The sequence below is a fragment of the Bufo bufo genome, chromosome 10 (assembly GCF_905171765.1).
Source record: "Bufo bufo chromosome 10, aBufBuf1.1, whole genome shotgun sequence".
NCBI lineage: Eukaryota > Metazoa > Chordata > Amphibia > Anura > Bufonidae > Bufo > Bufo bufo.
In genome coordinates, this window is record NC_053398.1 from 72,112,220 (window position 1) to 72,138,586 (window position 26,367).

Consider the following 26,367-nt stretch of genomic DNA (forward strand, 5'->3'; position numbering starts at 1 on the left):
ACATGGCACACTCAAGTAACATTCCTCCTTACACATGACATCCCCTCATTTATGTGTCATCTCTTTCATTTACTTTACATCATCTTGATCTGTGTAGCGACCATTTATCCTCTCTACTCCCCCTACACCTCAGAGTCATTTTGTTTACCCTTCTCTCCTTCCCCATCCACCATTTTTTACTATTTGGTTCCCATTAATATTGCACTGTACATCTGAATGTACAATTCTACACTGCTGGTATAAATATATTAGAAAATAAGTGAAATCACTGTAAAATAACAGTAATAAATACAAATAAGTCAGAAATAGCATTAATTGACAGGAAGTCACTCATACATAAAAAGGCTAAAAGGGAGGACAACATCAAAAAAGATCAACCAGAGAATGAAATCGACTCTATTAAAATCCCCATTATAACACAATATAGCGAAAAAGAGAACACTTTTAAAAGAATTGTCAAATGTCATTGGGATATCCTCAAACAAGACAAAGTAATAGGGGAAAAAATATCCAAATACCCATGCTTTGTATTCAAGAAGGCCAAAAATGTGGGTAATTTAATAGCCCCGTCTGTCAACACAATAAAGAAAAATACAAAAATAACGACTCACAACCCTAATTCAGTTTTTTTTCCATGCTAAATTTGTAAAGCCTGCCACATAACAAGTCAGACTACACCAATAAACACCATAGAGGGTGCGCAGAGGACATTTGGGATAGAGGGTCACCTCACCTGTTACACCAGTGGGGTGATCTACTTTATCAAATGTCCATGCACAAAACTATATGTGGGGAGGACCAAAAGGACCTTGCAAACCAGGATAAAGGAACATATTGCCAATATAAAGAAAAAATTTGACGGTCACCCATTATCCCGACATTTTGCTGAAAAACATGGAGGAATTTTTAGAGGATCTACGTTTGGTGCGTTGGAACATATTAAGCCTGACAAACGAGGTGGAGATTACATTAAAACAATGTCCAGAAATGAAACAAAGTGGATTTTCAATCTGAAACACCCTCGCACCAGCGGGACTCAATCAAGAGATTGAATTGTTTGCCTTTTCATAGTACTCACGATTATATAATAACCATTGAAAATATATATATTAATTTATAATGATAACTCTAGGGTTAATATAATCTACACTTTCTGAAATTGCATCTTCATTTATAATACACTATATCATCTTATTCTTTGAAGCCCCTAACTAACTCTAACAGTAGAGATGTCAAAATGAAAGTTTTTGTACGTGCTGATACACTACGATGTGGGGAGTGATGGGTTAACTGGTGACCATGGAGACGGACGCCTATTTACTCGACGAGAGATCAACCAATACTCATCCCTGATGAAGAAATTCGGTAATTTCGAAACGCGTTGGTAGTGTTTTGGTCCGAGAGAGCATCCATACTCAGTGTGACGTCACACGGAAGCAGCGTCCTCGTGGATCACCAGCTGGGTTTCCCTCACGTGCACGAGTCACCGGCCGGGACCCCGCGCGTTTGTAAGAGGAAACCTGAAGATACAGCCGTCACAACCACCCTCCAATACAAGCACCAGGAAGATCAGGAAGGAGTTCTTAAAGGGACACGGACAGGCCAAATCAGCATATATAGTTAGATATATGACATTACAGGCCTTATACAGTCTTTAAAGCATATAAGTATCCCACCTGTCCACCTTATAAAGAGCGAAATATAAAGTTTTATAACCTGCTTGTCCGGTCACCAATCTGCCCAAGGGGCGGCGTTTCATGTGAAAATGCGCCCAGCCAGCCTTCCCAACTGCCGTTCTGAAGCCCCGCCCAGCTCATCAATATTCACTTCGCTGGGCGGCGGCTAGAACTCTCCCCAGTCCCGATCCTGCGCATGGGCAATTCAATTGTCTATAATTAACCCCTTTGACTATGTGAGTGAGCAGCGCTCTGAAGCGCTGCTCTGAACAGTGCATGGCTGAGGCTGAGGCTGAGGCTGCAGCTGCCTCGAAGACGCAGGCAGGCTGTGTGTGTACGCAGGCGCGATCTAACCACGGCGGGGCGCAGGCGCAGAAGATTGGGCATGAACGATGCCCGGACAATTGAATTGCCCATGCGCAGGATCGGGACTGGGGAGAGTTCTAGCCGCCGCCCAGCGAAGTGAATATTGATGAGCTGGGCGGGGCTTCAGAACGGCAGTTGGGAAGGCTGGCTGGGCGCATTTTCACATGAAACGCCGCCCCTTGGGCAGATTGGTGACCGGACAAGCAGGTTATAAAACTTTATATTTCGCTCTTTATAAGGTGGACAGGGGGGATACTTATATGCTTTTAAAAGACTGTATAAGACCTGCAATGTCATATATCTAACTATATATGCTGATTTGGCCTGTCAGTGTCCCTTTAAAGCCAGCGTAATACAGGCAAGTTACTATATACACACATACTCCTCTTCATCGATAGAAATCTGAAGATATACTGGGATATTTTACTGATAGTAACTCTGATCACTATCTTGTAAGCTAAGGTGGACAAAGCAACCACTTTATGCTCTACGTATTGAGACATTGATCACTAGTTACGATCTTACACTGGACAGTCAGCGCGGTCTATTCATTACATTGTTTTTTGACTTGAAATACAAATATGTATTTTTGACTTCAACAGTGTGCGCTGAACTATTTTGGAGCATCTATCAGGTTGAAAAACCCTTCTAGCTGCACCTCATTTCTGGATTGTCGTGCTATTTCAATTTATATACATTAAACATTTTGTATAGTTATTCAATATAAGGTATAGCATCACCTGCTGGTTGTTTTGTTTCTTATTTCTTTGTACAGCTAATAAGATGGCAGCACATGCTCAGTTTCATCTTTCAACTGCCTCCTGAGTTGTGATGGGGAGAGCATGGACACGCCCCCTTAGCTGAGGCAGAAAAGACACACCCCTTGAGTTGTCAGCTTGATATCAATCTAGCAGAACAAGCGGAACAATGAATGGGGAGATCACTGGATCCATGTGAGATACAGGGCTGATTCTAGGTTGTCATGTACTATAGGATGAAGAAGAAATTGGCACTCTAATTTGCTGAATTATTCTGTTTATTGGTCACTCATAAATGCAGTGACGTGCATTTTCGGCACATACATGTGCCTTTGTCAAACAGTGAGTGTACAGCTGATTGCAAAGAAACAAAATGAACAAGGATTTAAATAGCCTGCCCCAAGTCACATGACCTAAGCGTCATGTCACCAGGGAAACAGTGGGCGGTAACAAAACAAGTGAAAAAAATGTACATAGTAACTATACAGATTCTGTGATTCCTCTCCGTAGTCGGGTTATAAAAATTTCTTAGTTACACTGCGAAAAATCATAAATAGGCATAATAAGACAAGAGAAGATATCTGTTTATCCTGAAAGATTATATGCACAAAAAGAAAAGAGAAATAATCATAAAAAGCTTGTCACAGCATAATCCAGATTTAACCCCTTGGGTGTTAATGTCTGCAAACGATGAATCCAAATGCCTCTCGTTTAAGTAGCATCTTGGCTCTATTTCCCCGACGTCTGGGCAATAAAACCTCTTCAATTATTTGGAAACTTAGTTGCGAGACATTATGTCCCAACTATTCAAAATGGGATGGAATGGGTAACAGAAAGTTTTTGTTGCGTATTGTGGACTTATGTTTGCCAAAGCGGTCTTTCATACGCATAGTAGTTTCCCCTACCTAACAGAGACCGCACGGGCATTTCAAAAGATACACATCAAATGTACTGTTACAAGTGAAATGTCCTTTCACTGGGATCTGCCCGCCGATATGTGGGTGTGAGATATATGATCCTTTAACCTCTTCAGGACACAGGGCGTACAGGTACGACCTTGCCCTGTGTATTTCTGATCACCGCCGCGCTTTTACGGCGGTGCCATCGGGTCCCCATGGGGCTGTAGGGGGGACCCGATGGCATGGAAGGCAGCGCGATGCCTAAGGAAGGCATCGCGCTGCCTTCCGAAGACGTGCCTGTGAGATCCAGTCCCCTAGATCTCACAGGCAGGAAGCTGTATGAGTAATACACACAGTATTACTCATACAGCCAATGCATTCAAATACAGAAGTATTGGAATGAATTATAAAGGGATTAGACCCCCAAAAGTTCAAGTCCCAAAGTGGGACAAAAAATAAAGTGAAAAAAAAAAGTTTCAAAAATAAAGTTTTCCCCCCCACAAAATTAAAAATTTCAAGTTAAAATAAACAAAACGGCATTTTCCCCAAATAAAGTTCAAAAAAATTGGTAAAAAATAGGGGGAAAAAAATAAGTATACATATTAGGTATCGCCGCGTCCGCATCGACCGGCTCTATAAACATATCACATGACCTAACCCCTCAGATGAACACCGTAAAAAATTAAAATTGTGCTAAAGAAACCATTTTTTTGTCACCTTTAGGCCTCATGCACACGACCGTATTTTTTTGCGGTCCGCAAAAACGGGTTCCGTTTTTCCGTGATCCGTGACCGTTTTTTCGTCCGTGGGTCTTCCTTGATTTTTGGAGGATCCACGGACATGAAAAAAAAGTCGTTTTGGTGTCCGCCTGGCCGTGCGGAGCCAAACGGATCCGTCCTGAATTACAATGCAAGTCAATGGGGACGGATCCGTTTGACGTTGACACAATATGGTGCAATTTCAAACGGATCCGTCTCCCATTGACTTTCAATGTTAAGTCAGGAGTTAATATACCATCGGATCGGAGTTTTCTCCAATCCGATGGTATATTTTAACTTGAAGCGTCCCCATCACCATGGGAACGCCTCTATGTTAGAATATACTGTCGGATATGAGTTAGATTGTGAAACTCAAATCCGACAGTATATTCTAACACAGAGGCGTTCCCATGGTGATAAGGACGCTTCAGGTTAGAATATACTAAAAGAACTGTGTACATGACTGGCCCCTGCTGCCTGGCAGGTGCTGCCAGGCAGCAGGGGGCCAACCCCCCCCCCCTGTTTTTAACTCTTTGTTGTCCAGTGCGGCCGGCCCCCTCCCTCCCCTGTAGTTAACTCATTGGTGGCCAGTGGGCCCCCCCTCCCTCCCCTGTAGTTAACTCTTTGTTGTCCAGTGCGGCCGGCCCCCCTCCCTCCCCTGTAGTTAACTCGTTGGTGGCCAGTGGGCCCTCCCCCCTCCCTCCCCCTCCTAATTAAAATCTCCCCCCCTATCATTGGTGGCAGCGGAGAGTACCGATCGGAGTCCCAGTTTAATTGCTGGGGCTCCGATCGGTAACCATAGCAACCAGGACGCTACTGCAGTCCCGGTTGCCATGGTTACTTAGCAATTTGTAGAAGCATTATACTTACCTGCGAGCTGCAATGTCTGTGTCCGGCCGGGAGCTCCTCCTACTGGTAAGTGACAGATCATTAAGCAATGCGCCGCACAGACCTGTCACTTACCAGTAGGAGGAGCTCCCGGCCGGACACAGACATCGCAGCTCGCAGGTAAGTATAATGCTTCTACAAATTGCTAAGTAACCATGGCAACCGGGACTGCAGTAGCGTCCTGGTTGCCATGGTTACCGATCGGAGCCCCAGCGATTAAACTGGGACTCCGATCGGTACTCTCCGCTGCCACCAATGATAGGGGGGAGATTTTAATTAGGAGAGGGAGGGAGGGGGGAGGGCCCACTGGCCACCAACGAAATAACTACAGGGGAAGGAGGGGGGGCCGGCCGCACTGGACAACAAAGAGTTAACTACAGGGGAGGGAGGGGGGGCCAGCCGCACTGGACAACAAAGAGTTAACTACAGGGGAGGGAGGGGGGCCCACTGGCCACCAACGAGTTAACTACAGGGAAGGGGGGGGCGGCCGCACTGGCCACCAATGTGTTAAATACAGGGGGGGGGGGCTGCCCCCTGCTGCCTTCTGCTGCCTGGCAGCACCTGATAGGCAGCAGGGGGCAGTCATGTACACAGTTCTTTTAGTATATTCTAACCTGAAGCGTCCCCATCACCATGGGAACGCCTCTGTGTTAGAATATACTGTCGGATCTGAGTTTTCACGAAGTGAAAACTCAGCTCTGAAAAAGCTTTTATGCAGACGGATCTTCGGATCCGTCTGTATGAAAGTAACCTACGGCCACGGATCACGGACATGGATGCCAATCTTGTGTGCATCCGTGTTCTTTCACGGACCCATTGACTTGAATGGGTCCGTGAACCGTTGTCCGTCAAAAAAATAGGACAGGTCATATTTTTTTGACGGACAGGATACACGGATCACGGTCTCGGCTGCAAAACGGTGCATTTTCCGGCCATGGATGCACACAACGGTGGTGTGCATGAGGCCTAAATAACAAAAAGTACAACAGCAAGCGATCAAAAAGGCGTTTGCCCACCAAAAAAGTACCAATCTAACCGTCACCTCATCCCGCAAAAATGAGCCTCTACCTGAGACAATCGGCCAAAAAATAAAAAAACTATGGCTCAGAATATGGAGACACTAAAACATAATATTTTTTGTTTTAAAAAAGCTGTTATTGTGTAAAACTTACATAAATAAAAAAAGTATACATATTTGGTATCGCCGCGTTCTGTGCTAAATAAACTATTTTTTGTCAACTTACATCACAAAAAGTGTAATAGCAAGCGATAAAAAAGTCACACGCACCCCAAAATAGTGCCAATAAAACAGTCATCTCATCCCGCAAAAATCTTACCCTACCCAAGGTAATCGCCCAAAAACTGAAAAAATTATGGCTCTCAGACTATGGAAACACTAAAACATGATTTTTTTTGCTTCAAAAATGAAATCATTGTGTAAAACTTACATAATTAAAAAAAAAATGTATACATATTCGGTATCGCCGCGTCCGTGACAACCTGGTCTATAAAAATACCACATGATGTAACCTGTCAGATGAATGTTGTAAATAACAAAAAATAAAAACGGTGCCAAAACAGCTATTTCTTGTTACCTTGCCTCACAAAAAGTGTAATATAGAGCAACCAAAAATCATATGTACCCGAAACTAGTACCAACAAAACTTGCACCCTATCCAGTAGTTTCTAAAATGGGGTCACTTTTTTGGAGTTTCTACTCTAGGGGTGCATCAGGGGGGCTTCAAATGGGACATGGTGTCAAAAAAAACAGACAAGCAAAATCTGCCTTCCAAAAATCGTATGGCATTCCTTTCCTTCTGCGCCCTGCCGTGTGCCCGTACAGCAGTTTACGACCACATATGGGGTCTTTCTGTAAACTACAGGCTCAGGGCAATAAATATTGAGTTTTGTTTGGCTGTTAACCCTTGCTTTGTTACTGGAAAAAATGGATTAAAATGGAAAATTTGCCAAAAAATTTAAATTCAGAAATTTCATTTCTATTTACCAATAACTCTTGTGGAACACCTAAAGGGTTAACGACGTTTGTAAAATCAGTTTTGAATACCTTGAGGGGTGTAGTTTCTTAGATGGGGTCACTTTTATGGAGTTTCTACTCTAGGGGTGCATCAGGGGGGCTTCAAATGGGACATGGTGTAAAAGAAAACAGTCCAGCAAAATCTGCCTTCCAAAAACCGTATGGCATTCCTTTCCTTCTGCGCCCTGCCGTGTGCCCATACAGTAGTTTACGACTACATATGGGGTGTTTCTGTAAACTACAGAATCAGGGCCATAAATATTGAGTTTGGTTTGGCTGTTAACCCTTGTTTTGTAACTGGAAAAAAAATTATTAAAATGGAAAATCTGCCAAAAAAGTGAAATTTTGAAATTGTATCTCTATTTCCCATTAATTCTTGTGGAACACCTAAAGGGTTAAAAAAGCTTTTTAAATCGGGTTTGAATACCTTGAGGGGTGTAGTTTCTAGAATGGGGTCATTTTTGGGTGGTTTCTATTATGTAACCCTCACAAAGTGACTTCAGACATGAACTGGTCCTTAGAAATTTGCTTCTAAACTTCTAAGCCTTGTAACATCCTCAAAAAATAAAATATCATTCCCAAAATGATCCAAACATGAAATAGACATATGGGGAATGTAAAGTAATAACTATTTTTGGAGGTATTACTATGTATTATAGAAGTAGAGAAATTGAAACTTTGAAATTTGCTGTTTTTTTTAATTTTTTGGTAAATTTGGTATTTTTTTATAAATAAAAATATATTTTTTTTAACTTCATTTTACCAGTGTCATGAAGTACAATATGTGATGAAAACACAATCTCAGAATGGCCTGAATAAGTCAAAGTTATCACCACTTAAAGTGACATTGGTCAGATTTGCAAAAAATGGCCTGGTCCTTAAGGTGAAATAAGGCTGTGTCCTAAAGGGGTTAATAACACTGGAACAGTGAACAAAATTGAGACAGGGAAAGGTGTTTTTTTTTTTTACTGATGACAAAATCATTTGCTTCAGGCTCCTTTGATTCGTGCCAATATTAGCTCTTATGATCCTGTCTCTTATATTACCTGCTCGTTTGTGACACATCATTGGAAGATTTTGGAATTCTGTCACCTGCGGGTAGGATTTTGTAACTATGTTCCAGTGTTTATTAATAATGGACCTCACACAATTAATCCATGGGTGGTATTTCAGAAGGAAAGGAAGTCTTTTCTGTCGGGATTTCACACTGCCTGTGAAAGATGTTTCGCTTTTTATTCTTTGCTGCTGTAATAACTCTTCAGGATACCCTCTCTGTCTGAACTTATCAGTCATCTCATCTACAGTCGTGGCCAAAAGTTTTGAGAATGACACAAATATTAGTTTTCACAAAGTTTGCTGCTAAACTGCTTTTAGATCTTTGTTTCAGTTGTTTCTGTGATGTAGTGAAATATAATTACACGCACTTCATACTTTTCAAAGGCTTTTGTCGACAATTACATGACATTTATGCAAAGAGTCAGTATTTGCAGTGTTGGCCCTTCTTTTTCAGGACCTCTGCAATTCGACTGAGCATGCTCTCAATCAACTTCTGGGCCAATTCCTGACTGATAGCAACCCATTCTTTCATAATCACTTCTTGGAGTTTGTCAGAATTAGTGGGTTTTTGTTTGTCCACCTGCCTCTTGAGAATTGACCACAAGTTCTCAATGGGATTAAGATCTGGGAAGTTTCCAGGCCATGGACCCAAAATGTCAACGTTTTGGTCCCCGAGCCACTTAGTTATCACTTTTGCCTTATGGCACGGTGCTCCATCGTGCTGGAAAATGCATTGTTCTTCACCAAACTGTTGTTGGATTGTTGGAAGTTGCTGTTGGAAGGTGTTTTGGTACCATTCTTTATTCATGTGTTTTTGGGCAAAATTGTGAGTGAGCCCACTCCCTTGGATGAGAAGCAACCCCACACATGAATGGTCTCAGGATGCTTTACTGTTGGCATGACACAGGACTGAAGGTAGCGCTCACCTTTTCTTCTCCGGACAAGCCTTTTTCCAGATGCACCAAACAATCGGAAAGAGGCTTCATCGGAGAATATGACTTTGCCCCAGTCCTCAGCAGTCCATTCACCATACTTTCTGCAGAAGATCAATCTGTCCCTGATGTTTTTTTTGGAGAGAAGTGGCTTCTTTGCTGCCCTTCTTGACACCAGGCCATCTTCCAAAAGTCTTCGCATCACTGTGCGTGCAGATGCGCTCACACCTGCCTGCTGCCACTCCTGAGCAAGCTCTGCACTGGTGGCGCTCCGATCCTGCAGCTGAATCCTCTTTAGGAGACTATCCTGGTGCTTGCTGGACTTTCTTGGATGCCCTGAAGCCTTCTTAACAAGAATTGAACCTCTTTCCTTGAAGTTCTTGATAATCCTATAAATTGTTGATTCAGGTGCAATCTTAGTAGCCACAATATCCTTGCCTGTGAAGCCATTTTTATGCAACGCAATGATGGCTGCACGCGTTTCTTTGCAGGTCACCATGGTTAACAATGGAAGAACAATGATTTCAAGCATCACCCTCCTTTTAACATGTCAAGTCTGCCATTTTAACCCAATCAACCTGACATAATGATCTCCAGCCTTGTGCTCGTCAACATTCTCACCTGAGTTAACAAGACGATTACTGAAATGATCTCAGCAGTTCCTTTAATGACAGCAATGAAATGCCGTGGAAAGGTTTTTTTGGGATTAAGTTAATTTTCATGGCAAAGAAGGACTATGCAATTCATCTGATCACTCTTCATAACATTCTGGAGTATATGCAAATTGCTATTATAAAAACTTAAGCAGCAACTTTTCCAATTTCCTATATTTATGTAATTCTCAAAACTTTTGGCCACGACTGTAAACGATCACTGCGGATGGATGGATCACTCACAATTCTATTCACCCTTTGAAATTGGGAAAAAGGTAGGGATTTTTTTTTATGGCAGGTGGATGGTTACTTTCATATCTGAGCGGACTATTACGGTCCATGCTCTTAGTGTAAAGATTCGTCATACATCTGCCATCAACACCCTTGATAACCCAGGTGTCTAAAAAGGATACTTTATCATAATCCCAGTGTAGGGTAAATTTCAGTTCAGATCGTACCTCATTGATGAGGGTTGTGAAATCCAATAGGGTCTCAATGCTGCCCCGCCATACGCAAAACACATCGTCGATAACTGTGCACTTGACTGAGTTCTTCTAAGAAATGTTGTGTATCCCTGAGGTTAGATGGAGCTTTCTGTGTCGGTGGGGTCAGAACATTTTCCAGTAGTATAGCAGGTGGAGAGAGTATAGAGTCAGATGCAGCAACTATGGGTCACCCAGGTGGGCGTTCCATAGATTTCTGTACCTTGGGCAAGGTATAAAGCACAGGAGTAATAGGATATTCTTTTATTAAAAACTCACCAAGTTTCTTATCTATAATGGCTTTCTCTTTGCTTTCCTGTATAAGTATCTGTTACTATGTAAATTTTTTTCACTTGTTTTGTTACCGCCCACTGTTTCCCTGGTGACGTGACGCTTAGGTCATGTGACTTGGGGCGGGCTATTTAAATCCGTGTTCATTTTGTTTCTTTGCAATCAGCTGTACACTCACTGTTTGACAAAGGCACATGTATGTGCCGAAACGTGCGTCACTGCATTTATGAGTGACCAATAAACAGAATCATTCAGCAAATTGGAGTGCCGGTTTCTTCTTCATTGATTTACCTGGGATGACACCCGCTGATCGAGCACCCATATCGAACGCAGTGCCGCCCGATATTTTCGCAATGTACTATATGATGTCTGATTTTAATTTTTTACATTTTTCATGGGCTAACTGTAGCAACCAGTGTCAGGTAGTTGATACCAAGGCCAATAAAATTATGGGTTGCATCAAAAGGGGAATAGATGCACATGACGAGAACTTAATCCTGACTAGTGATGACCTTGCAGTTTGCCCGGCGGTCGGTTCCCGGCGAACTTTGCGCGTTCGCGATCCGCCGAAAATGCAAACATATGGCGATGTTCGCGCGTGCCATATTCTATGGCATTGCGCCAAACTTTAATGGACAGCCAATTGAGACGTTTCAACACATGGACACACCCCCAACCATATAACAGAACCCAGACTGGCAGACATTTTACAATATGCTTTTTGCCAGTGTAGGCAGAGGTTGCATTTTGGAGCAGGGACAGGCTGTTAGGAAATTAGGGACACCGAACGCTAGCTAATAGGGCCACAAAAATCCTTTTAAGGACTGGTAACGTTGTGCTATCGATAGGAATGATACACAGAGGGGTGTGATATACTTATAATATACTTTCTAACATAGAAAGTATATTATAGTGCATTTGTATGCTCCCAGAAAATAATTATTGAGGGCTGCGATCTATCAGCTTCCACAAAATAGTGATTGAGGTTTTCTATATACCTGCATCCACAAAATTACTGCTTGAGGGTGATATACCAGCTTCAACTAACAACGGATTGAGGTCTGCCATATATCAGCTTCCACAAAATAGTGAAAGAGGTTTTCCATATACCTGCGTCCACAAAATACAGATTGCGGGTTTTGATATACCTGCTTCAACTAACAACTGATTGAGGCCCTCCATATATCAGCTTCCACAAAATACTGATTAAGGCCTACGATATACCTGTTTCCACAAATACTTCTCTTCTCTAGGGACTTTGGCACAGAGTTATTTTAAAAAGAACAGGCAGAGGAAGAGGCAGGCCATTCCGCAGGGGTGGTAGGGGTCTGGCAGGTGCAACAGGCCAGAGCCTAAGTGTCACGGCTGAGGATGGGGAAAACCCTCAGCCGTGCGATGCCTGAAGATGATGGTCGCTGCTAGGCCAGGACAGGAATCAGGGAGCAGGTCACCTCCTAATACGTCCCTAATTCTGACCCTGTCTCCTAGCCGTATGAGCCAAACCTGATGGTAGGAGGGCTCATACTCTGGAACCTAAGATCCCTACTAGCCGTCAGGGTGGCCCTGGACTAGGAGCAGAGTAAGACGACCTGTTCCTCCACATCACGGATGAACAGGAGTCTCACTGGCCAAGCTGCAAAGAAAGGGGAACATAAACAGCATATGGCAGTGGCACGTAAATGAAACTAGTACACCACCTACCTGCCACAGACACACAGCCTGGAACCCATGTACAAGTGCTGCTGTCCACAACAACACAAACGGACACGGCACACACCACACATCACACAGGAACCCATAGCTGCAATAAACAAAGAGACCAAAGAAACCTCTTCATAACATCATACATAAACTTATGAGTATGATCGCAATGGCTCCTTACTTGGATCCACCTTCGGAAGAGGGTGCAGCATGCATCGCCATATGTTTGTGGGGTGCATGCGCGTTCTCCGGGCGGAGAGCGTTTTGGGGATCACCGTTAACGGCGCGGTTGGTGGCTTATTTCCCGCCACCTTACCTTCCGTGTCCGTGTTGGTGATCCCTTGTCCCTCTCTATGTTCCTATCTCTGGTCGTCTGCTGGCAGCATTCCGTTAGTGTTCCGGCTGTGTGCTGGGTAGGGGTGTCTGTTGGCAGCGACTGGAGTGGGGACGTGTGTAGAGAGTGGACGCAGTGTCAGTGCGGTCTCCCCGGGCTGTTTCTTTGCTAGTCTCTGGTTCCTGTGTGTTGCTCCAGAGCCTGGCAGTCGGATCCCTGGTTCCTGTGTGTTGCTCCAGGGTCCGGCAGCAGTCCTGGGGAGACTCGCATGTACTGGCGCTGATTCCCCCATTTTTTCCCTTCTCCCATCCCTTTTTGAGTTCCTCATTATTTTCCCCCTTTTTTTTTTTTTTTGGTGGGGGGCTTTGAGGGCTGGGAGTGTCACGACCATGGTTATGGTCGTGACTCCTGGATCTGCATGCAGTTGCCTGCGGTTTGGTTTTATTGTCAACCACATGGTGAGGGCTGCTTGTATGTTGCCTCACGTGTGGTTGCCGCTGGCAACATGATTGTATTTGGCAGTATAGCAGCCTGAGCTGTTGCTAGGCAGCTTGCTGTCAAGTGCATGCGGTTACACCTGGAAACCTCTTTGTATGTGTGCACTTTCCTGGTTTGTTGTGCACGAGGTTTTGTATGTGTGCATTGTGACACTTTTCGTCACTTGCGGTTGCCCGTGGCAACGTGTGGTGTTGTGTACATGTGGTGGCAGTGTCTCGGCCTTCTGGCTGTTTCCCAGGACATGGTTGCCACGCATGTCGTTGCCGGCGGTAACAGCTGCAGTGTGATTGTGGTGTGTACACTTCCCCTTTAAGTGACACTTACCTTGTTTGGTGATGGAAGGGTTAACCCCTTTCCTAGTGTGTGTATGTGTGTGTGGCCGCTTGGGCTATTGCTGAGGGGTACTTCAGCCATGCGGTTTGCTGGAGTCATCCTCCTGGTTCATATACCATCTTTCCAGTAAGGGCCACCCTTGCGGTCATAAAAATAATGTCTGATGTTAAGTTGATGTTTTTATGCTCTTGATATTTATTGCAGCTATGGATGTCCTGGTTACCTATGTGCTTTGATGTGTGTGCTGTCTCCCTAGTGTTTGTGTGGACAGCATATTTGAGCACGGGTTCCAGTCAGCAAGGCTGTGGCAGGTTAGTGTGGAACTGCTTGGTTTACCTGTCATATCCATATGTCTGTTTATGTTCCCCTTCTCCTTGCAGCTTGGCCAGTCAGACTCCTGTTCGTCCGTGCCTAGGAGGAACAGGTCGTCTTACCCTGCTCCTAGTCCAGGGCAATCCTGAGGGCTAGTAGGGTCCCAAGGTTCCGGAGTACGAGCCCTCCTACCATCAGGGTTGGCTCATATGGTTAGGAGTCAGGGTCAGTATTGGGGACGTGATAGGAGGTGACCTGCTCCCTAATTCTGTCGTCCTGGCCGAGCAGCGACTAAACATCTTCTGGCACCGCACGGCTGAGGGTTTCCCCCATCCTCAGCCGTGACACTAAGTGGGAAATTGGAGAAGGCGCGTGCGATAACTTCAAAGGGCACACCAGAGTTGGTTGAGTGGCTCAATCAGCCTTCTGCTTCTTCAGCCTCCTCATCTTCTGTATCTGCACCCTCCTCACTCTCTGCTGTGTGCACCGCCAAAGACACCACCACCACCACCACCATAGCCCCTTTACTCGAGTCAGAGGAATTATTTTCCCATCCATTCCCAGACCTTACCGATGCGCAGCCATTCTTGGCATTGGATGAGAAAGAGGAGGTAGCAACAGCCACCACCAAGCGGTCTGACGACACTACCCAGATCAGCCCAAGGAGGGTGGTCCTCGCTGTTGCTGCCTACTCCGAGATCTCTAATGTCAGTGGAGGTGAAGGTGATGATGATGACGTGTCGATGGATGTCACGTGGGTGCCCATAAGAGAGAAAGAGGAGGGAAGTTCAGAGGGAGAGACAGAGCAGCAGATAGGGAGGAGAAGGAGGAGAAGCAGCAGGCAGAACTCGCAGTGCACCGGAGGCAAAAAGCAGACTGCAAATGTATCTGGAGCAAGCCATCCACCAAGCACGGTCACATCTTGCGCTCCCAAAACGCTGGCACATTGCTCCGCAGTGTGGGCTTTTTTTAACGTGTCAGTTGCTGATAATAGTGTTGCCATCTGCAGCCTGTGCTGTCAATGCATAAGTGGCGGTAAGCCCAACACTCACCTAGGGATGACCGCCTTAAAAAGGCACCTGGCCTCCCATCACTGAGCGCAAAACCCACAAAGCCACACTCCTGGCGCTCCACGTCCTGCCTCTTCTCCTTCTCCTCTCTCCTCCCATTTGTCCTCCACTCCACCTGCCACCGTGCTGTCGTCGCGTTCATCTGGTACAAGGCAGGCTTCCATGGCCCAAATGTTCGAGCATAAAAAAATGATGATGCCGGATAATCCTCTTGCCCAAATGCTAACGGCTGGCTTGTCGGATCTGCTAGTCCGCCAACTACTGCCATATAAATTGGTGGACTCGGAGGCCTTTAGAAAACTTGTGGCCATTTAATACCACAATGGAAGGTCCCCGTAAGAAAATATTTCTCCCAGAAGGGCATCCCTTAACTATATGGCCACGTTCAGCGGCAAGTTAATAATATCTCTGGCACACAGTGTCGGTGCCAAGATACATCTGACCAAGACACGTGCTATAGCAAACACGGGCAGGGAAGGTACATAACTTTTACTGCCACTGGGTGAACTTTCTGACGGCTGTCAAGCATGTAACCCATGTGGATTTGGTATTACCGCCACGGATTGCATGCAGGCCTGCCTCTTCTCCTCCTCCTACTCCATCCTCCATCTCCTCCTCGGCTGACTCCTCTTTTCCTCTTTTTCCACTGCTATCGACTCTTCCGCTACACCCCCCAAGCTCCACAGAACCTATTCGACATGCCAGGTGAGACTTTGCCATGCTGCGCTGCTGCTGTTGTGTCTGGAAGCCAAGAGCCACACCGGTCCTGCACTGCTTTAATCTCTGCAGTCACAGGCTGATCAGTGGCTAATCTCAATTTCACAGTTGGTAAAGTGGTGTGCGACTAGAGTTGTTGCGATATCAAATTTTTGATTTGGTTTCGATACCATAAAAAAGTATTGCGATACTCAATACCATGTGAAAAAAATAAAACACCAAAAAAGCCACGTGCATTCCGCATTTTAAAAAATGGCAAATCACGCAGATTTTAATTTATTTTTCTGTTCCGGCATTCACCGCATAGATTTTTTTTATATTTTAATAGTTTGGACTTTTTGGACATGGCAATATGTGATATGTTTATTTATATTTTAAATGTAAAATTGGGAAAGGGGGTGATTTATACTTAATATTTTGGTGTTTTATTTTTATTTTTTCTCTTTATTTATTAACTATTTCCCCCTTAGGGGCTAGAACCTGGGATCTTTTAATCCCTTGTCCTATTAACTCTGATAGAGCTTTATTAGTGTGAATAGGATCTCGCAGTCTCCCTGCTGCCATGTGCTCTGTGCACACAGCATCAGGGATGTTGCCATGGCAGCCAGGTCTTCAGTAGCGTCCTGGCTGCCATGGTAACCAATTGGAGCCCCAGGATTACACTGCTGGGATTCAGATCAGAAGCTGCCACTGCCACCAATGAGAAGGGGAGGGGACCCTGTGGTCACTGCCATCAATGATTTTAATACTAGGGAGGAGGATGGGTGGGGGCGCACTGCGCCACCAATGATAATTAACCTTTAATACAGGAGGCGGGTGCCAGCAGCAGATCAGCAGCAGTTAACCCCTTAGGTGCTGCACCTGAGGGGTTAACTTCCACTGATTGCAGCTCCCTGTCAGAGTCAGGGTGCCGTCTATGTGATTCTGCTGCCGCCACCTGCCTCCTGTATTAAAAGTTAAAGACGACGTTTCATGGGTCCGGACTTTAAGTTACCAGGCTACATAGAGCGGCGCCCAGGGATCTCACAGCCTGGGAGAAAAAAATCTCACAGCCTGGGAGAAAAAAAACTCCCAGGCTGTGAGCTCAGCGCTGCGATTGGCAGAGAAGGAGACGCCCAGGGAGAAAAAGGGCAGGCTCTTCCCAATTTTACCAAGAGACCGAAAATACAGAGGGACACAGCAGGCTAACGGAGCGGCGCCGCGGAATAATAGCAGGTGCAGTGAGATCCTGGGGTGCCGCTCTACACAGCCTGATGGTTACTTTACAATGTTCAGACCGATGAAAAGTCCTATTTAACTTTCAGTGCGCCCTCCCCTCCTCCGCCCCCTCTCTCATCTTTGGTGGCAGCAACGGCACAGGGAGGAGGGAGAGAGTGACTCCTTCTCACCTGTGCTGCTGAGGAGAACATGGAGCGCGCTGACAGCAGCGAGCTCCATGCTGTGATATTAGGCTGCGCAATAGCGAAGCATATTATTGAAAATTGTCAAATCCTGGAATCGAGGTCGATACCAGACAAAAGTATCGATTGGGTATCAAAAATTCGATACCCATAACAACTCTATGTGCGACAACGGTGCCAATCTGCTGAGCGTGCTGAAACAGGGCAAAATGACACATGTATCGTGCATGGCACACGTCCTGAACTTAGTCGTGCAGCAATTCATTGCCAAATACCCCGAGGTCCAGAATGTCTTGCGGCAGGCCAGGAAAATCTCTGCCCATTTAAGAAGATCTTACACGGCCATGGCTCACCTTGCTGACGTTCAGCGGTGACAGAACTTGCTCGTCAGAAGTCTGATTTGTGACTGCCTGACGCGCTGGAACTCCACCATGTATATGTTTGAGAGGCTACTCCAGCAGAGATGTGCCGTTAATGTACGAACTCTGCGGCAGGACAGGTTCTGGGAGCTTGGTTTCTTTTCAACGCGCCAGTCGCTGCTCATGCGCAATGCATGCAGACTTCTGCGGCCATTTGAGGAGATCACCAAACTGGTCAGTCTCAGCCAGGGCGCCATCAGTGACATCGTACCTTACACCTTCTTTCTGGAGCGTGCATTGCGTCGTGTCTTTGATCAAGCCGTCGAAGAGCAGGAGCTGGAAGTTGAGGAAGTCGCAATGCTGAATGAATTCCCAGGGGGGGCTACTCCATCTGAGACAAATCAGCAGGAGTCTGTAGAGGAGTCAGAGGAGGATAGTGGCTTGGAGGAGGAGGAGGAGCAAGAAGGCAGGATTTAAACTTTTCGGGGATCCCTGGTGTTGTCCGTGGCTGTGGAGAGGAGACCAAGGACGACATTCTCCTGGGCGATGAGCAGGAGCCAGGGCGCTCCACCGCTTCCAATTTAGTTCAAATGGGGGCCTTCATGCTCCAGTGTTTGAAGAGGGACCACGTATAAAAAAAAAAAAGGGTCAAGTACCTGTACTGGGTGGCAATGTACTTAGACCCCCGGTACAAGCACAAAATGGCAGACATGTTACCAGCATCACTGAGGGCTTTCAGAATGCAGCATTTCCAGGCCTTTCTGTGAGAGATACTGCATTCTGCTGTTGCGGGCACTGGCAGAGGAATTTTCACCCACAGCGAAACAGGTGTGGGTACCAATCCTACAGCGCCTGCAAAAAGAGGCTGGTTTGAAGATGTGTTGATCACTTCGGATATAGGATAATTCTTGCAGCCAACCCATCGACAGCCGCCCTCCGGATCCAGCCTCAGGGGACGCCTAGAACAACAAGTGTCTGACTACATCGGGTAAACGGCCGATGTGGACACTGTGAGAAGCGAGGAACTCCTTGACTACTGGGTGTGCAGGCTTGACCTGTGGCCAGAGCTGGCACAATTTGCCATGGAACTCCTGGCTTGCCAATGGTCGAGTGTCTTGTACGAAAGGACATTCAGCGTAGCAGGGGGGATCGTGACCGATAAGTGCACTCGCCTTACTCACGACAGTGTGGACTACCACACACATAAAAAAATGAATGAGGCATGGATCTCGGAGGAATTGAACACCTGTGATGACCACGTGTAATTGAATTTCCTCATGCCAGCCCACACATATCTGCCACCACTCAGAACAAAGAATGGTCCTTGCCTTATGTACTGTGTCTTTCAAAAGTATTCAGCCCCACCAGACTTTTTTCATGTTTTGGTGCCTCACAACCATGGATTGCTTGAGGATTTGCATCATTTAATTGTCAGAACATGCCCACAACTTTGAAGATTTTTTTATTTTATTTTTTTATTGTGAAACAAACAACAAATAGGACAAAATAAAAGAAAAAGTCAATGTGCATAACTATTCATCCCCGTAAAGTCAATACTTTGTAGAGCCACCTTTTGCTGCAATCACAGCTCCAAGTCGCTTTTGATAAGTCTGTATGAGCTTGCCACATCTTACCACTGGGATTTTTGCCTATTCCTCCTTGCAAAACCGCTCCAGCTCCTTCAAGTTGGATTGTTTGTGCTTGTTAACAGCAATCTTTAAGTCTGACCACAGATTTTCTATTGGATTGAGATCTGGGCTTTGACTAGGCCATTCCAACACATGTATATATGTTTCCCCTTAAACCACTCAAGTGTTGGTTTAGCAGTATGTTTGGGGTCATTATCCTGATGGAACCTCCGTCCTAGCCTCAAATCACGCACAGAGTGGTACAGGTTTTGCTCAAGAATATCCCTGTATTTAGCACCATCCATCTATCCCTCAACTATGACCAGTTTCCCAGTCCTGGCTGCTGAAAAACATCCCCACAGCATGATGCTGCCACCACCATGTTTTACTGTGGGGATGGTGTTCTTTGGATGATGTGATGTGTTGGTTTTGCGCCAGACATAGTGCTTTCTTTGATGGCCGAAAAGTTCAATTTTTGTCTCATCAGACCAGAGAACCTTCCTCCATACATTTTGGGAGTCTCCCACATGCCTTTTTGCAAACTCACAATGTGCCTTTTTGTTTTTAGTTGAAAGCAATGGCTTTCTTCTGGCCACTCTGCCATAAAACCCAACTATATGGAGCATACGTTTTATTGTCGTCCTATGTACAGAAACTCCAGTCTCTGCTGTGGAACTCTGCAGCTCCTCCAGGGTTACCTTAGGTCTCTGTGCTGCATTTTGGATTAATGCCCTCCTTGCCCGGTCCGTGAGTTTTGGTGGGCGGCCGTCTCTTGGCAGGTTTGCTGTTGTGCCATGTTTATTTTAAATTTGGTTATGATAGATTCAATGGTGCTCCTGGGGATCATCAAAGATTTGGATTTTTTTTTTATAATAACCTAACCCTGACTTGTACTTAACAACATTGTCCTTTACTTCTTGTCACGAATTAGAGTGGGGGTAACTCTAATCCGTGTGATGTTAACTTAAGTGGAAGCTGCTTGACCAGGATAACAGAATTAGGGAGCAGGTCACCTCCTAGCGCATCCCTAATCTGACCCTGACTCCTAGCTGTATGAGCCGACCCTGATGGACTGTTCGGTTTTTCTTGAGGGGAGGCAATCTTCCTGAGTGTGTCCCTGTGCCCGTTGGTAGGCCAGTTCTATGATTTTACTCGGGTATCCTTTGGTTTGGAATCTCTTTTTAATAATCTAGCTCTGATGTCTGAAGTCCACATTGTTTGTGCAATTTCTACGGATACGCTTGAATTGGCTGAATGGGATGTTGTTTTTCCATTTTTTATGGTGCGCACTTTGGTAGTCCAGATAGCTGTCGCCATCTACTTTCTTAAAAAAGTTTTTGTTTCTATGGTTTTATTTTTCCAATATAGGACTAGGTCTAAATATTCTATGGTTGTTTTGGAGTGATTAGCTGTAAAGGTGAGGTTGTAGTTGTTGTTATTCAGATGGGAGGTGAAATTATGGGCATCGTCCAGGCTTCCGTCCCAAATTAATAACAAGTCGTCAATGTATCGCCTGTAAAATATCACCTTATTGCGCCATGGGTGTTCTTTGTAAATGAATTTTTCCTCAAATGATCCCATATATAAATTTGCAAAGCTCAGCGCGAAACGCGTACCCATTGCGGTCCCTTTCGTTTGTTTGTATATTTCATTTTTAAAGGTAAAGATGTTATGGTTTAGGATAAATTTTATTGCATCCAATATGAATTGGCTTTGTAATGTGGGTAGAGTACTGTCTTGCTGTAGAAAGTGCTGTATGGCATTTATTCCTGCTGTGTGTGCAATGTTTGAATATAATGGTGAGACATTTATTGTTGTCCACATGTAGGAGTCCTTCTATTCTATTTCCTTAAGGAGGGAAATAAGACTAGCTGAATCCTTTAGATGTGATGGTAGTCTAATCACATACTAGAATATCTATGTAATGCGACAAATTACAAGTTAAGGAGGATATGCCGGAGAGGATTGGTGTCCCTGGTGGGTTAGTTATGGATTTATGTACCTTAGGTATGTGATAGAATAAACTAAGGTTCGGATGATCCACTGTAATATATTCTTTTTTCTTTTTTTTATAGTATTTGTTGTTTTTCCGCTTCCAGCAATTGTGCTAATTTCTTTGTATCATCTTTCAGTGGATTCTCTTTCAGAATTTCATAATAATTTTTATCTCTCAGGATTTTATTCTTCGGCCAGATAATCGCTTCTATCTTGTATTACAATACCACCTCCTTTGTCTGCATTTCTGATGGTAATGGACTCGTTGGTCATGAGGTCCTTTAGGGCATTTTTTTCTTTTTTACTGAGGTTGTTGGGAATATTCAGGATTTTATTGATAGTCCTGTGGTCTTTAGTGACAAGGGCAGCGAACGTTTCAATATGGCTGCCTCTATGGTATATAGGGTTAAAGGTAGATTTTGGTTTTAGTCCCGTATTGATGGCGTTTAGTGTCCCGACGGAGGTTGTTGGGACAATCTCTGATGTGGCTTGTGGTCTGATTTTCGGTTTTAGTGCTTGAATTTCAAAATGTCGATTTAAAGTTAATTTCCGAATGGATGTGTTTAAGTCCACAAATAGTTGGAATTCATTGAATTTCCCTGTGGGGCCGAAGGAGAGGCCTTTCTGTAATAGATTGGTCTCTACGTTACTGAGTAAATGTGAAGATAAATAAGAAATTCGGACTAAACCATCTTTTTGTTTCTTTTGGGGCTCACAGTGTTCATCTCCGTTTTCTTCGACATTTGTGTTCCTATTTGATCTCGATTTTCCTCCCTGTCGTCCTCTTCTAGGCTGATTCTTCTTTTTAGTCCCCTGTGTGAGGCGGAGCGGAAGAAGTCAGTGATCATCGTGGTCCCTGATGGTTGCCGTAGGGCATAAGTTGCTTCCGGGGTCAGGGCCCCGGATTAGGGTAAAAAAGACTTTTTCCCTCCCTCTTGTCCTTATTCCCCCCTATTCATCCAGTAGCCCACCTTATCTCCCTTTCTCATATATTCATCATTAACAGTAGTGTCACGGCGGACAGGATCTCAGATACACAGATAAACCAAGCAACAAGTTTCTAGGCGAGAAGCTGGGGTAAGGTCACCTCCTAGCAAATCCCTAACAGCTCTCCCTATACTGCTCAGCCCACATTCAGACCCTTAAGGAGGGAATAATGTGTCCTCGTGCCTGGGCTGCAAATACCCTAGAATCCCTGAGATGGTGAAAGGGGAATAGGGCATCCTGCTCCCTCAGAACCTGGAGGGGACAGACAAAACACAAACAGCCTAGACAGCAAACCACAAAAACAGAAACCAAACTTATCTTATCTGAGCCGGAACAGACAATCCTTCCTTCCTTGCTTCTAAGGCCAGACTGATTTCTATAACCCGCACGGAACACTGGGATTGAGTGTGATTTAAACCAATGACCCCACCCAGTGCACCTGAAGGGAGGCGGATCTAGCACGACTCCAAAACAAAGCAAAAAACTAAACACGTGCTGCTAATCTGGCCGACCTCCGCACATAGTCAGAGCAGGGCATGACAAGTAGTCAATCTATTCCCTACATCATAGCAGCCCAACATTGCCATTATTCACTCTCCCCCTTCATCCCCCCCCTCCGCCCTGGTTTACCACCCACCCACTGTCCATTCAAACATACAGTATGTGTCCCTCCCCCACATCCCTTACACAATTGACAATTCTCTCCCTTCAACAAATCCCTTAGCATGCCCTACTGAATCAATCATCACAGACCGCATCTCTCATTCATCCCCATCAAATTCTCATTGATCTCCCCACCTACCTTTACTCCATTAGCGCTTCTCATGCTCACCACATCAGCGCAACACCCTCCCCTGCTAGAAACACATTGTCACTTATCATCAAATAAAATATTATTAATACCAACATCCAGTGAAGTCGTGATTTGCGCCAAGAAGGTACCGCATCTGTACTTACCTAGTACATATCCCCCCACTGAATACCACATCACTCCTCTGGAGATCAGGCGACTCCACTTATGAGGATTGAAAGGTACCGGCAGCACCGACCTAGCACCAGCACGAATAGTGTGCCCTTTGATGCAACACATAAAAAGGTGAGCACCAAAAATTGACAACCTGCCATCTTTTTGTTTTAAATTACCCTTTTAAACTCTCAATACCCTATGAGTGCCTCTCCCTCTCTCACCACAAGCCCAGTTTCAGAGTCGCTTTCATAAATATATGGCATGGTGCGTTAGTGTACTGCTTGCCATGATGTATATCTCTATGGTAAAGAAAAAAAGGGGGTTAGTCAGCACATGCAGGTGCACGTCGCCACGACTGAAAACACAACATAGAACAAAACATACAATGCAACAGCACTCTGCAAACCAAATAAAGTACTTTATTAGTTTTCAGCCGTGGCGACGTGCACCTGCACACTGGGATGTGCCAACTAACCCTCTTTTTTATTTTGTAGTTTGTGCTGGAGGTGTGGCTGACTCTCCTATTTGGTTGTGCACTCCTGATTAGCCTGTTTGCCTCATAGGCTGATTTTAAATTAGCATGAGTATAAAGCTTAGTTTGCTCAGCATGCATGTTGGTACTTTTAGTCCCTGGATTCAATGGAGGCCATTTTGGCACCGAAAATGATAAAAACCAGAGAGGGCCCAGCATGCATGCGGAACCTACACCCCCTGAACTTCATGGTCGCTGTCATGGTACTTAACAGGTTGAAGTTAGTGTTAGGTTACCGTCTTATAGAGATCGCCTTGACGTGTGGCAGACGGGCTCAAATAATTTTGTACAAAATGATTTGCCAAGCATCTCGAATTTATAAGCATAGCATAAGCAATATAATTCATTTTTGTACTTTATTTGGTATATTTATACTGTAGTATGATACAATAGGTTAATATTAAACTGGAAAAATGTCTTGTTTACTGTTTGACAATGAAAATACAGACATTCACAAGAAAAAACAGAAGTTACCTGTGCACCATCATCCTTAGCCCTTTTAATGATATTCTGCCTCCCATCCACCCAGTAGATGAGTTTGTCTACAGGGTCATAAGCAATTGCTTTGACATTCCTGAGGCCATGGATTGGCAGGATGATGTCTGGACTCTGCTGTTCATCTACTAACATTCGATTAATCGTTGTTTTCTGGCTAAACAGAAGGAAGCTGGAAGGCACTGGAACATAAAACACAAGATGTCACTTAATATTAAGGAACAGTTCATTCATAGATACTACTAAGCTCTCTCTCTCTCTCTCTCTCTATATATATATATATATATATATAGCTTTTATATATATACACACACTTGCAGAAAATGAAAAAAATATATAACACCTGGAAAACGTAACCCCTTCGCCATACATGTACAGCATAATGATTGGTCAGACACAGCAGCTTTGCTTGCATGAACAGCAGCAGGGGCCTGTCTGGCAGTTTACTGACACTTTAGAGGATTTCCACTACAGAGGTGCCTCAGGGTTTACTCAAATCTGACAAGGCACCCAAAAACCATTCCAGAAAAATATGCTCTTCAAAAGCCAAACGGCGTTCCTTCCCTTCTCTTCCCATACAGCGGTTTACGACCGCATATGGGTTGCTGTGTTATGGAGAAAATGGGTAACAAATTGTGGTATGATTTTTATCCCGTTACACCTTGTGAAAATAAAACAATTGGGACTACTACAACATTTTATTGGAAGAAGTGAAATTTTTCATTTTCACAGCCGAATGTTCCCACATCCTGTGAAAAGCCTATAAGGTAAAGGTGTTCGGTATAGGCCTTGATAAATTCCCTGAGGGGGTGTAGTATCCAAAATAGAGTCACTTTTAGGGGCGGGTATACTGCAGGGGTACCTCAGGGTGTCTTCAAATGTGACATCCCACATATGGGATGTTTCTGTAAACTGAAGCATCAGGGTAGTAAATATGGAGGTTTGTTTTCCTGTTAACCTTTGCTTAATTACAATAAAAATTGATTAAAATGGAAAATCTGCATAAAAGGTGATAAAATCATAATAACAAAGGCTTGATTAATATCAGGGGTCTTGCTTCCAAAATTGAGTCATTTATGGGTGGTTTTGATTATGTAAGCCCCTGAAATTCACTTTTGGAAATTTTCTTGAAAATTTTAAAAATGTATTCTAAAATTCCAAAACTTCAAGCGTTACTAAAAAAGTAATAAAATTACATTTACAAAATTATGCCAATATAAAGTATACATATGGTGAATGCTAATTAACTATTTTGATAAGGTATCACTATCCGTCTTTATTTTGAAAATAGGGATTTATTTATTTATTTTTTTACAAATTATAGCTGTTAGTGGTGCTTGGTAAATGATCACACAACCAAGGCAATGTACCCTTATATTTAAGTTCTGCAGCAGAGTATATTTTGAAGTAGAGTCGTATTAATACAAGGCCGTATATCCCCTTGCTATGATACAGGCTGCAGACTGTATCTGCATACTGGCTTGGTAACAGATGTTGGATATCCTCCTGTGGAACGTCATTCCAAGCTGTTACAACTTGGACCTATTGTTCAGTAAAAGTGATTGTTGACTCCTGTGCATGGGAGATCAATCATCCCATCCAGTCTCAAACATTCTCTATTGGGGAGAGATCTGGTTATCAAGCTGGCCAAGAGAGCTACTGGATACCTTGAAGAGTGCAGGCAGTGTGTTGGTATGCATTATCTTGTTGAAGCACTACATCTTCTAACAGTTAAAAAAGGCAGTATGACTATTTTCATGACATACCGAAGGCTGGCAAATGTTCCTATCTGGTATTCATGGAGGTAATGGCCATGGTAGCTGGTGTGTGATATCTGGTGTTTATTCTGTGTGCCTCTGCACTCTGCATGATGGCAATAGGCACTCTCGAGCCCACCTTCAAACTCTAATGTGGCCAACGTTAATATAAAGGCAGAACCTGCTTTAATCACTGAACACTAATGTTTGCCATTCATGCCTCCAATAAGCTCTCTTGCAGCACCAGTGCAGGTGCTCTTGGCAATGATAAGAAGTCAATGGAGTGCCTGAATACAATACTGTTTCAAGTAGAACGTTCTTTATTATCTGAATGGTCACTGCAGGGGCTACTGTGATCTTGGTGTGCATCTGTCTATTTTGACCACCCAAGACCCTCTGTACGTGTGCGTGAGTGTCCTCCTCTGATCACAGTTGACCCCACCAATGTACTACAGAAACGTTCAACTCTTTCACAGATTTGGTGGATG

General features: G+C 44.3%; 1 protein-coding gene across 1 annotated transcript in view; it reads right to left on the reverse strand.

The window, feature by feature from the left end:
• The window catches only part of LRP5 (LDL receptor related protein 5), a 1,269,095-nt gene that overhangs the window by 380,919 nt on the left and 861,809 nt on the right, over positions 1 to 26,367 (reverse strand). Inside the window, exon 13 of the mRNA XM_040409022.1 lies at positions 24,102 to 24,304. Within this exon, the coding sequence (XP_040264956.1) occupies positions 24,102 to 24,304 (203 nt within the window). The remainder of the gene's footprint in view (positions 1 to 24,101; positions 24,305 to 26,367) is intronic.